The 12972-nt window shown below is 46.1% G+C and overlaps 3 protein-coding genes across 3 annotated transcripts in view; all 3 read left to right on the forward strand.

Annotated features, from left to right (window-relative positions):
* Nucleotides 1-2735: 2735 nt before the first annotated feature.
* LOC139177195 (cationic amino acid transporter 3-like) overlaps nucleotides 2736-12972 on the forward strand; it is a 45956-nt gene continuing 35719 nt past the window's right edge. The window contains exon 1 of the mRNA XM_070771670.1: nucleotides 2736-2754. The gene's annotated coding sequence lies outside the window, so the exon portion shown is untranslated. The remainder of the gene's footprint in view (nucleotides 2755-12972) is intronic.
* LOC139177197 (cationic amino acid transporter 3-like) lies at nucleotides 4407-8189 on the forward strand. Its single transcript, XM_070771674.1, has 4 exons — nucleotides 4407-4925; nucleotides 5505-5663; nucleotides 7600-7777; nucleotides 7983-8189. Exons 1-4 carry the CDS (start codon nucleotides 4547-4549, stop codon nucleotides 8185-8187), a joined length of 921 nt encoding a protein of 306 aa, XP_070627775.1. The 5' UTR covers nucleotides 4407-4546; the 3' UTR covers nucleotides 8188-8189.
* Nucleotides 8272-10448, forward strand: LOC109572935 (cationic amino acid transporter 3-like). The gene is made up of 7 exons (XM_070770248.1): nucleotides 8272-8465; nucleotides 8635-8840; nucleotides 8942-9044; nucleotides 9245-9441; nucleotides 9647-9813; nucleotides 10147-10192; nucleotides 10360-10448. The coding sequence occupies exons 1-7, from the start codon at nucleotides 8272-8274 to the stop codon at nucleotides 10446-10448; spliced, it is 1002 nt and encodes a 333-aa protein (XP_070626349.1).

Consider the following 12972-nt stretch of genomic DNA (forward strand, 5'->3'; position numbering starts at 1 on the left):
GCAACCCACTCCAGTATTCTTGCCTGGAGAATCCCATGGACAGAGGACCCTGGCGGGCCACACTCCATGGACTCACAGAGTCAGACCCGACTGAACGACGAACATTAGACTTTTTTTTTTTTTTTTTAACCAACTTTGGGGATTCAAGTGCATTCTCACTCAACAAACTAAAACTTTCTGAAATAGGTTAAGCCTCTTTCATCTTGTGTACCTGTTTTTCATTTTTTTTTAAACTTAAAATATTGTAAATCAACTATACTTCAATGTTAAAAAAAGAAGCAAATGTGAGAGTCCATCAAGTACTGCATCTATGTCTCCTTTTGCTGGTTTGTGCCCAGTGTTCTAGCATGTGGGTCACTTGACTTGGGTCAGAATATAGTCACCACTTCAGGCATCTTCTAAAGCTGCAACATTCCCCTCTCACTCTCGGGTTTTCCTTCCAGGAGGAGCAGGGCTCCTGATCTCTTGCATCGTTTTCCTTCTCCATCTCTGTGCTCAGCTCTCCCAACAAACAGAGCTCCCTGAAGAAGCAGTCCAAGTCACACCCCCTTTACCCTCTTCCATCCTTTTGTGCAAGGCTGGGTGCAGGTGCGATGCTGGTTCCATGTTTGCTTTGCTTGAATTAACATCAGAGTCTTTAAGCTCCCCTTCTCCTGGTTGGGGTCCAGCTGGGCTTGTGTGTTCCCCCGCACTGGAGTGTCTTATGTCATGTGTAGACAGTGGGTATCCAGCAAGAGGACTGGGAGGGAGCAGGGTTGTAAGTCGGGTCCCAAGTCTTACAGCTCACATGTCTCATGGTCCTTTATGATCAAATGAGTTCAAGTGTCCATGGAAAGAATCAATATACAATCTAACAGGAATAAAAGAGTTTTACTTGAGCCAAGCTGAGCACTATAGCCTGGGAGGCAGCCTCTTAAATAACTCTGAAGAACTGCTCTGGTTTTCTTTTCTTTTTTGGGCCTGCTGCATGGCGTGTGGGAGGAGGGGAATGTGCAGGGTCCTTAGTTCAAACCAGGGATCAAACCCATGCCCACTGCAGTGAACACACAGAATACTGCCAGGGAATTCTCAGAACTGTCCCACTGAAGCATGGTTTCCAGCACAGTCTTATGCCTCATCCAACAGAGAACATACACCACACACGACAGGGTGTATTCTTTCAAGTTTCAAAAAGAAACAGACTTAGTCTGTAGACAGTGAGACAGCAGGGCCCTGGTCCGGGAAGGGAACCTTATCTTGGAGGGAGTGTTAACATGGATGCCATGAGAAGGGAGATGCTCATTCTTATCTTCAAACCAGATGCTCTTTAACTCAATGGTTAAAGCAGATGAGCTGTGAGGGTTAGACAGGCTGTTTTAGTTCACATACAGTTCAAGATGAACCATGTATAGGCCAAATGACTTTCCCATTGAAAATATTCAATATGTCAACATTTTCTCCATCACAAGCAGATAAAAATCTTAGGACTTTATGATCTAGCAATTCTACCTGTGAGGATATACCCAAAAGAGCTGAGAGTACACCCATGGTCATAGCAGCATTTTTCACAATAATTAAAACATGAAAGCAACCCAAGTGCCCACTGACCATACTAGAAAGGAAGGGAATTCTGACACATGATATCATACTCAGTAAAATAAGTGTGACTACACTTGAGAAGTATTGTGTGATTCCATTTAACTGAAGGCTCTAGAATCATCAGATTCACAGAGACAGAAAGTAGATGGTGATTGCCAGGAACCGGAAAAGGAAAAAGAAGGAATTGTTGTTTAATAGAAATAGAGATTCAGCGTTGACAGATGAAAAACGTTCCGGAATTTGGTTGCACAAAATATGAATATACCTAACATGACTGAGGGGCTTTCCGAGTGGCACTAGTGGTAAAGAACCCAGGGGCCCATGCAGGAGATGTAGGAGACCTGGATTCAGTCTCTGGATTGGGAAGATTCCCCAGGAGGAGGAAATGGCAACCCACTCCAGTATTCTTGCCTGGAGACTCCCACGGAGAGCAGCCTGGTGGAGCTGCAAAGAGTCGGATGTGACTCAAGTGACTCAGCACACACACACAAAACATGATTGAACTGGACACTTAACATGAATTAAATGGTAAATTTTGTTGTGTGTACTTTACTACAACAAAGAAAACATCTCAGGGCCTTCCCTGGTGGTAGAGAATCTGCTTGTCACTGCAGAGGACTCAGGTTTGATCCCTGATCAAGGAAGATTGAACATGGTGTGGAGCAACTAAACCTGCGCCCTGCAATTCCTTAGCCCGTTCTCTAGAGCCGGGACTACTGAGGCCACAAGGCACAGCGAGGGCAGCCCGCCCAGCCCAGAGCCTGTGCTCCACAACAGGAGAAGTCGCAGCTGTGAGAAGCTCCTGCACCACCACAGAGTAGCCCCCACTAGCTGTGACTAGACAAAGCCTGCACGCAGCCACAAAGACCAAGCACAACCAATCAGTAATCTAATTAATTAACAAAAAATCATTTTAACTACTTAAAAAAAAAACCAAAACCCTCTCAGAACCTCCCCCGAGGGTAACCACAGAGGAGTCAGGGCTGATAGCAACAGAACAGATGGTCCCCGCCCGCCCAACCCCACCCCCACCCCAACAACCCAGGGGTGAGGACTGTGTTCTGTGCTCAGGACTCCCTGCTTCAGTTTTTGGAGATGTCTCAGCTCCAGCCCCGCACGGCTTACCCTCAGCCTCCGTGACTGACCCAGTGCTCCAGGCTCTGCTCCAAGGATCCAGTAAGTCTTGGATCACCCTCTTCTGTAGGAGACTGGGTGCTGAGTTCACATCCTCCTAAAGAGACCTCTGCAACCCCAGAGTAGAGGGGGTCAGTCCAGCTCCAGCCTGAGGGTGGAGAGACCCATTTTACAGATGAAAACAGGAGCTGGGAGCTCTTGTGTTTTGTGTGAGAATCAGTGGTGGGGGGTGGCCAGCGGGAGGGGAGGTTGGATCAGTGCCTGGAGGTTCTTGCAAGTGTGCTAAGTCACTTCAGTCATGTCTGACTCTTTGTGACCCTATGGACTGTAGCCCGCCAGGCTCCTCTGTCCATGGAGATTCTCTAGGCGAGAATACTGGAGTAGGTTGCCATTTCCTCCTCCAGGGGTTCTTCCCAACCCAGAGATCGAACCAGAGTCTCTTACATCTCCTGCATTGGCAGGCAGGCTCTGTATCACTCACTTTTTTTTTTTTTTTTTTTTTTGAATGATGCTCAAACAATAGTGAAGATTATCTTTATACAGGGCTTATGATATATGGGCCACCCACTTCAGTCTCTTGCATACCGTCTGCCTTTTAAATCTATGAGTTCCTCATCTGCTGATATGAGGGAACTGTAAAGGACTTGCATATCAGCAGATGTTGGTGTCTGTAGGTAATGATGGTAGGTTGTTGTTCAGTCACTCAGTCATGCCTGTCTCTTCACGACCCTGTGGACTGTAGCACACCAGGCTTCCCTGTCCTTCACTATCTCCCGAGTTTGCTCAAGTTAATGCTATGTTGATTTGTATTCAATCACCTTAAGGTTTGTACACCCAGCAACACTTTGAAGCTGGTCTCTTACTTATCTTTGGCAATAACAACAGCAAAAAGGTAGTAAAATATACATGACATAATATTTACCATCATAACCGTTCTTTTCAAAATTCAGCCCCAACACCCACATGCTTCACAGGATCTTAGTTCCCCCACCAGGGATCAAATGCAGGTCCATGGCAGTGAAAGTTCTCACTCCTAGCCACTGGACTGCCGGGGAATTCCCACCTACATCATTTTTAAGTGTGCAGTTCACTAATGTTAAGTGTATTTACATTGCTGTCCAGCCAATCTGAAGAGCTCTTTTGTATCTTGTAAAATGGAAACTGTGCCCCATTTAACAATACCTCCCCATTTCCCCCTTAACCCCAGCCCCTGGAAAACCACCATTCAACTTTCTGTCTCTATGGCTTTGACTCCTCTCGATACGTCATAGAAATGGAACCATACAATATTTGTATATTGGCGAGTGGCTTAAGGGTGGCTCAGATGGTAAAGAATCTGCCTGCAATGCAGGAGATCTGGGTTCAATCCCTGGGTTAGGACGATCCCGTGGAGGAGGACATGGAAACCCACTCCAGTATCCTTGTCTAGAGAACCCCATGGACAGAGAAGTCTATTGGGGTTGCAAAGACGTGACTGAGCAACTAACACACACAGACAAGGGAGTGACAGGAAGCTTTTCCCAAGCCTTTTGGGTCTTAATTACCTTTAGCTCATAAAGAATCCTTGAGTTAAAATGGCACATTTGGGAAGACATATTCTTGTACCCCTCACTTCTCTTCAAGCAAATCTTCGAGTAATCTTGAAACATTAAAAATCTTCTTTATTTTAAGAAACCAAAGTTCCCACAGAGAGAACTTGCCCAGTGTGTCCTTTTACCACCTGCTCCCCATCCCTCCATTCCTCTGTGGAATTGAGCTTCCAGGGTCAAGGGCAGATGGACATCATTGATGACTTCATGCCTTGCTTTTTCAGCAGATCGTAACCCCCTCAACTATGTCTACGATGCTGGGTCAGTATCTTCGCCAGTTTGGTCAGAAGCTGGTCCGCAGGAAGCCACAGTTCAGGGAGGAACCTGAGAGTTCTGAGACCCCTCCTCCGAACACCCTGGACCTGGTGGTGATAGGTTTGGACAACATGTTGGGAGCTGGCATATACATCCTGATTGGAGGAGTGGCCAAATACGTAGCTGGACCAGCAATCATCCTTTTCTTACTGGTGGCCGGCCTGACTACTCTGTTGTCTGGGCTGTGTTATGTCGAGTTGGCAGCTGGAGTAGAAAAACCTGGTACTGTGTACTTCATCAGCTATGTCACAATGGGACAACTGTACGCCTTCATCACTGGCTGGAACCTCTTACTGTATTTAATTACTGGTGAGATGATGGGGAGTGGGGAGAAGTGGGCCTTAAGATGGAGAAAGTAGGAGAGATGAGTGGGGGCTTCACTCATTCATCAGAACTCTGTTATCCACCTTCGGGGCAGGGTTGGGAGAGGGGAAATGGTGGCAGGAAAACTGCACAACCTCGTTGCACGCAGGTCTGTCCTGCTTACCTTAAGTGATGGACTGAGAAACCAGAGGAAAGGGAACTGTAGGGAGCGGGTGAGAGGGAAGCACATCCCTAGGCTCATCCTCTGACCACAGTGAAGTCTTTGCTGAGCTGTTGCCTTCCTGGATTTTCCCTTACACCTCAATTTAAAAATTCAACTCTGATCTAGTCCCTCCTAGTCTCATTTACCTGTGTTTCTTTGTTTTCCATCACTTCTATCTTCTAGAATATTAAATAGTTGGCCCTTTTGTGAACCACCTGGGTCTCCCCTGTCCACCCCATGAGAAGAAACTCTTTGAGATCAGGTGTATTTTTGCTCACCTCCTGCCCCAAATATCTCACATGGTGCATAATAGGGGCTCAGTTTCTGTCTGCTTGTAAACATTCCTTCTTCTGTTGCTGCAGCCATTGCCTGTATAGCCCAGGCCTGGAGCTCCATCTTTGACAGCCTGATTGGGAACCACATCTCTGAGGCATTAGAGGGAACTTTCTCTCTGCAAATGCCCTACTTCCTGGCCTCATTTCCAGACTTTCTTGCCTTGGGCCTGGTGCTGCTGCTCACAGGTGAGAAGGGACCAGAGACAGAAAGGGAAGAACAGGGTATGGAGGGGGAGCTGGCATGGGGAAGGCTTAGGGTGGCAGAAGGGTGGGGAATTAAGACTGGGAAAAAGGGTTTGGAATAAGAAAGAGAGGAAGGCAAGACAGAGAGCATTTTTTCCTACCCTTGGACAATTGGTAATTTAGATTGGATCATTCTTTGGTGTGGGGTGCTGTCCTGTACATTTTCTGTTTTTTTTTTTTTTTTTTTTTAATGTTGTTGGGGGAATTCCCTGGTGGTCAAATGGTTAGGACACTGTGCTTTCACTGATGAAGTTTTGGGCTCATTCCCTGGTCAGGGAACTAAGATCTCACATGCCAAGAGGGGTACCCCCCCAAAAAATCATTCTTGGATGTTGAGTAGCATCTATGATCTTTATGTACTAGGTACCAGTGACACCCAACCCCAAAACTGTGACAATTGGGATGTCAACAGGCAGGGCCAATGTCTCTTGGAGCAAAAAATCACCCCAGCTGGTAATCATTTACCTAGACCAACAAGTTTCTTCCTCTGTACTGAGATCAAAGCTATGTGTTTTTGTTTTTGTTTTTAACTGAGAGGAAATTCATGTCAATTTAACCATTTTATTGTTTTTCCCAGCTTTAAGTAAGTGTTAGTCACTCAGTCATGCCCGACACTTTCCCATGGAGTACAGTCCACCAGGCTCCCCTGTCCATGAGATTTTCCAGGCAAGGATACTGGAGTGGGTTGCCATTTCCTTTTCCAGGGGATCTTCCCAACCCAGGGGTCGAAGCCGGGTCTCCTGCACTGCAGGCAGATTCTTTATTGACTGAGCTACAAGGGAAGATATAATTCACTTCATGCAAAATAGATGGGGAAAACGTGGAAACAGTGAGAGGCTTTATTTTCTTGGGTTCCCAAATCACTGCAGATGGGGACAGCAGCCATGAAATTAAAAGGCACTTGCTCCTTGGAAGGAAAGCTATGACAAACCTAGACAGTATATTAAAAAGCAGAGGCATCACTGCTGACAAAGGTCCATCTAGTCAAAGCTATGGTTTTTCCAGTAGTCATGTACAGATGTGAGAGTTGGACCATACAGAAGGCCGAGTACCAAAGAATTGAGGCTTTTGATTGTAGTGCTGGAGAAGATTCTTGAGAATCTCTTGGGCTGCAAGGAGATCCAATCAGTCCATCCTAAAGGAAATCATTTCTGAATATTTATTGGAGGAACTGATGCTGAAACATAAGCTCCAATACTTTGGCCACCTGATGAGAAGAATGGACTCATTGGAAAAGACCCTGATGTTGAGAAAGACTGAGGGCAGGAGGAGAAGGGGACGACAGAGGATGAGATGGTTGGACGGCATCGTTGACTCAATGGACATGAGTTTGAGCAATCTGTGGGAGATAGTGAAGGACAGGGGAGCCTGGAGTGCTGTAGTCCATGGGGTTGCAGAGAATCAGACATGACTGAGCAACTGAACCACAACAGCTGACAAACAGCATTGTAAAAGTTTAAGATGATTTGATAGACATGGATATTGTGAGATGATGGTCACAGTAAGAAAATATCCATCAGCAGGTGTCCAATTCAGCGGCACTTAGTACATTCCCAGTGCTGTGTAACCACCACCCCCATCCAGTACCAAACGTTTCCATTACAGCAAAAGGAAACCCTGTACCCACTGAGCAGTCACTGTCCATCTGTCCACAGCCACCAACCACCAACCACCAGCCCTGGGCAACCACTCATCTGCTTTCTGTCTCTATGGATTTAGTTATTGATTTCTCTAGCCTCACTGCAATGCATGGGGAACTCCCAGACCAGGGATTGAACCTATGCTCCCTGTAGTGGAAGCTCAGAGTCTTAACCAATGGATTGCTAGGGGAGTGCTGGATTTAGTTATTTTGTTGTCTCATTTTCCATTTTTCCCACAGGACTCCTGGCTCTGAGAGTTTATGAGTCAACCCTGATTTACAAAGTGTTCACAGGCTTGAACATTTTGGTCCTCAGCTTCATCATCCTCTCTGGCTTCATTAAGGGAGACTTGCACAACTGGAAGCTCACGGAACAGGACTACACATTGGCTGCAGCTGGATCTGGTGATGCCTACAGGTTAGGAGGGCACCCTTGGTTGTATTAATGCATGTGTGTGTGGTGTGCAGAGTTGGGAATATGCTGGGGACTAATGAGACCTGGAGTGACTGTCCAAGCGTGGGGGTTCCTGGAGCCCAGGACCTGTGGTACTAAGGGAGGAGCCCAGTAGAGATGGCTGAACACAGCTCACCCACATTCTTCCTCTTTGCTTCTCTCACCATAGCTTGGGCCTTCTGGGTTCTGGAGGGTTTGTGCCTTTTGCTTTTGATGGAATTCTCCAGGGAGCAGCTACATGTTTCTACGCATTTGTTGGTTTTGCTGGCATTGTCAATGCAGGTAACATGGGCATCGTGTGTCCCATTGGGGTTTGGGAACAGAATGGGCTGCCCTTGGACACAGGGGTGGGTAGAAGGTTAGGTTGCTTTTGAAGGTTGAAGAGTAAAGTGAGTTTGGTGTTTACTGACCCAATATCTTCTCCGGAAGGGAGAAAAGCCAGCAATCCTCAGTGGTCCATGCCCTTGGCTGTCGTGATCTCCTTCTTCATCTGCTTTTTGGTGTCTTTTGGTGTCTCGGCGGCCCTCACCCTCATGGTGCCCTACTACCTGATTCAGCTTGAGAGCCCCTTGCTGCAGCCTTTCATCTATGTTGGGTGGAACTCTGCCAAATATGTCATGGCTGTTGGCACCCTCTCCATTCTTTTATACAGGTCAGTGTCATGGTTTTCTCCTCACCTACTGTCAGATGCTCGGGTATCCCCGGCCCTTGGGACTGAGAGATGAGAGAGAAAGACATCTTGCCCCATGTAGACCAGGGAGCAAAAGCCCCGGTCTCTCCTGCTTCTGCACCTTCTCACACATTCCCATTTTCTCTTCCAGCCTTCTGAGTATCATGTTTATCATGTCTCAGTTGACCTATGCAATGGCAGAGGATGGGCTCCTTTTCCGGGGACTTGCCTGGATCCCTGCCCACACCGATGCCCACACCATCATTATCCGCACCACCTATGCCCGCATCATTGTCCACACCGTTGCCCCCACAGGAACCCCCATCATGGCTGTCTTGGTTCCTGGAACTCTTGCAGGTGAATAAACAAAACTCACCCTTTTAAAATCATACTTCTTAACTTGCGTATTTCCAGTGGTTTCTAACTCTTCCCCCACCGTCTTTGCTCCCTCATCCCAGCGGTCATGGTGTTACTCTTCGACTTCACTGACCTGGTGGACCTCATGTCATTTCAGTCCCTGCTCACTCACTCCCTGGTGACATTTTCTGTCCTTGTCCTCAGGTGAGACCCCATGACACCTTGACTGGGGGGGGGGCGGTCTTTGACTTGTAAGGGTTGATGGGGAGGGAATCATCTTCTACCTTCATGCTGCCTCCTCAACATTCTGTACCATTGATTGGGGAAAGAGAGGCATTAGGCAGACTGATGTTGGATCAGCAGTAGGGGCTGTTACTAATATTGCCTTAGTATTTCAAATTCAGGTATCAACCAGCCCAGAACGGAAGCAAGAAGGAGAAAACAGAGGAGGAAACTGAGACAAAGCCTGAAGTTGAAGGAGGTCCTTTGGAATCTGAACCTGAAGCAGGAACCTCAAACATTCTACAGAGTCTGTGGTTCCCTCCCAGCACCATCCCCACCCGGAAATCTGGCCAGATTGTCTATGGATGTGCCTCCCTTGGTGAGCAGTGGTGATTTCTCTTTGGTCATATTTTGAAATTGACAGGATGGTACTGGAGTGTGTATTTTGTCAGTTGGAGATATGATGGAGATCTTGGAGATATGATGGCTCTTTCTGATGTGGGCATCCTGGGGAGGGATGTGACCTAAGGCCCTGACATCTTCGTCTTTTGAGTCCAGCCTGTTCTCCACCTTGACCCTTACAGTTCTTCTGCTGATAATCATGAGCCTGATCCTGTACCGTTGGTCCAGCCAGGTGTTCTCTGGAGACCCCGTGCTCACAACAGTGGCTGTGCTGCTGCTGCTGCTCATCACTGGGGTCACGGTCATCATCTGGAGGCAGCCCCACAATGCCAGTACTCTTCCGTTCAGGGTAGGTGACCTCATGTGCCCAAAGTGTCCACCTCGAGTGAAGGAAGTCTGCGTGCTTTAGGTCTAAACATCCTTTGCTGGACAGGCAATGAGGGGATTTGCTGAAACCAATGGACTCTTCCCTGATCCACCCTCAGTGCTTTACAAACTCAGTCTCACTAAGCACTGAGCACACAGTCTGAGTAGAACTGGAGTTTTCCTGCCCACAAGGGGTAGGGTCTCCCTTTCAGACATCTGGGGTGTGTTCAGGAATGAACTGACTTTGCTCACAGGTCCCTGCTTTGCCTGCCTCTTCCTGGTGAGCACCTTTATGAATGTTTACTTAATGATTCAGATGACCACTCGGACCTGGGCCCAATTTGGCATCTGGATGGCGATTGGTGAGTGGTTTTCTGGGCTACAGAGGCCTCTTGAGTGACGGAGTCCATTATTCTTCTTACTACCTCTCTCCTAAACTGTGTCAGACACCATGATAGGAGCCTTATTGGGCATCTGTAAGTGAGGAGAGCACCTACTTTCCCTTCTCACTGTCTCATTTCCCTACTAGGATTTGCCATATACTTTGGATATGGGATCCAACACAGCCTGGGAGAGAACAATGATCAACAGCCAGCAGCCTCCACTTCTCAGACTTAACAGAAACATCCCTAGTGGTGAATTGTCTTAACTAGAGGACATAGATGCTGTGTGGAATCCCTCCATGCACTGGAAATCTGCTGGTTCGAGGGGCACTGTGAGCCTCTATGGTCGTGAAGGTGGAATGCATTTACAGCCGTGTATTTATTGCTAGTGGACAAAGTGACTTTAATGCTGTAAATGCTGATGAAAACATTGAAAAGCATAATACACATCCAGAAAAGTGAATTTTCATGAAAAATGTACAAAAATGTAAGCAGAAACCAGAGGAAGAAATAAAGTATTAACTTGAACATAAGCACGGCCTCCTTGTGCCTGTTTCCAGTGAAAACACATAAACTGTCACATGGAAGGAAACACAGGAGCCATATATTGTGACAAGAAAGTCAAAGTCGCTCAGTCGTTTCCGACTCTTTGTGACCCCATGGACTATATAGTCCATGGAACTCTCCAGGCCAGAATACTGGAGTGATCAGCCTTTCCCTTCTCCAGGGGATCTTCCCAACTCAGGGATGGAACCTAGGTCTCCCACACTACAGGCGGATTCTTTACCAGTTGAGCTACCAGGGAAGCCCAAGATACTAGAGTGGGTAGCCTATCCCTTCTCCAGCGGATCTTCCTGAGCCAGGTGTCGAACCAGGGTCTCCTGCCTTGCAGGCAGATTCTTTACCAACTTAGCTACCAGGGAAGCCCATATTATGACAAGAGTTGCACTTTAGGGGGCTTTCCTGGTCATCCAGTGGTTAAGACCTGGCCTTCCTATGCAGGGGGTGCCCATTTGATCCCTGGTTGTGGAACTAAGTTCCCACATGCCTCATGGCCAAAAAACCAGAACACAAAATGGAAGCAATAAAGACTCTAAAAATGGTCCACATAAAAAATATATATATTAAAAACAAAAGAAAAAGAGTTACACTTAGGGTATTCAATGGAGGTCTAGGAGTTAGGGCTCCGCACTTTCACTGCCTTGGCCAGGGTTCAGTCCCCAGTCAGGGAACTAAGATTCTAAAAACTGTGCAATGTGGCCAAAAAATAAGAAAAAGAGATTAAAAATGAATTTAAAAGAAAGAATTTCACTTTAAAAAAATTGAAAATCTAATCAGCTTTATTTAATGTCATGACTTTAAACATATTCTCATACTGCTTTTTTTTTTTCTGACAGAGCTTATAAAGTGTCCATATTATTTTTTCTTTAAATATTTGATAGAATTTAAGCAGAGAAGTCATCTGAGGCTCAGCTTTGCTTTGTGGGAGGATTTGTAACTACCAATTCATGTTCCTGTTATATGGCAACTCAAATCTTTCTTTAGAAAAAAGAGGTGCAATTTAAACATGAGAAAAGAGACAAGTTGGAAGTAGAAGGAAAGGAACAAATACATCATGCAAACAGTAACATAGAAAGCTAGCATAGCAATATAAATACCAGACAAAGTAGATTTTAAGAAAAAGAGCACAATAACAGATAAGGTGGGTTATTTTACAGTGAGAAAGATAATTAGGCATTTTCATCTTTTCCTCCAGCTTCCCTGAGATACAGAATCACACTGTATAATAAGCACTTTACTCTTCCATCACAGACCCTAAGAGTTACACAGTAGAATCGATGAGGAAAAGTTCTTAATTGAAAACAAACAAACAAACAAACAAAAACCTCCTGCATTGCCAGAGGTGGGTGAAGGGGATGGGAAGTAGTGGTTGGTTGATAAATGGTTACAGTTGAATGGAAAAGGAACTAAAAGATGGGACATGAAACAGGGAAGTCAAAATAAAAAAGTGTTGCTGCAAACAGAAAGCTTGAAATTGAGATTTTAGACATTGAAGATATTGGTAATAATGAAGTGGAGGACTGTTTGTGGGAACGAGCAACTGAAATACAGTGAAGGAGAGCTGGAGTTCAAGATACTGAGTAGCAAAGTTTTTCAGTTCATTTCAGTTGCTCAGTCGTGTGTGACTCTTTGTGACCCCATGGACTGCAGCACGCCAGGCCCTCCTGTCCATCACCAACTCCTGGAGTTTACTCAAACTCATGTCCATCGAGTTGGTGATGCCATGCAACCATCTCATCCTTTGTCATCCCCTTCCCCTCTGCCTTCAATCTTTCCTAGCATCAGGGTTTTCAAATGAGTCAGCTCTTCGCATCAGGTGGCCAAAGTATTGTCATTAGAACAAACCAAAGTTATTAAATAAATTTAAAAATAGATGGAGGAGGATGAACAAAATTAGGCAAAGTCACTGCCTTGCAAGTTCTAATGAAATCAGATTTAAGACACAATTAATATGACTGATTCTGTCAGGTGAAACTCTGATGGAGGAGGCTGACATCACCTGATGGCTGTTCCTCCCTTACTGCTGGGGGACAACCGGATATCCCGTATTACCCAGAGTGCTGTAACAGGCAGCACAGAACACCACCTGGAACACAGTCCTGATGAAAAGCTGAATCAGAAAGTCATCAAACCTCTAGATCAACTACAGCTCATCGTGAACATAAGGGACAGATTCACATTTCGAGTGAAAACACAGT

The sequence above is a fragment of the Bos indicus genome, chromosome 18 (assembly GCF_029378745.1).
Source record: "Bos indicus isolate NIAB-ARS_2022 breed Sahiwal x Tharparkar chromosome 18, NIAB-ARS_B.indTharparkar_mat_pri_1.0, whole genome shotgun sequence".
In the NCBI taxonomy this organism is placed as follows: Eukaryota; Metazoa; Chordata; class Mammalia; order Artiodactyla; family Bovidae; genus Bos; species Bos indicus.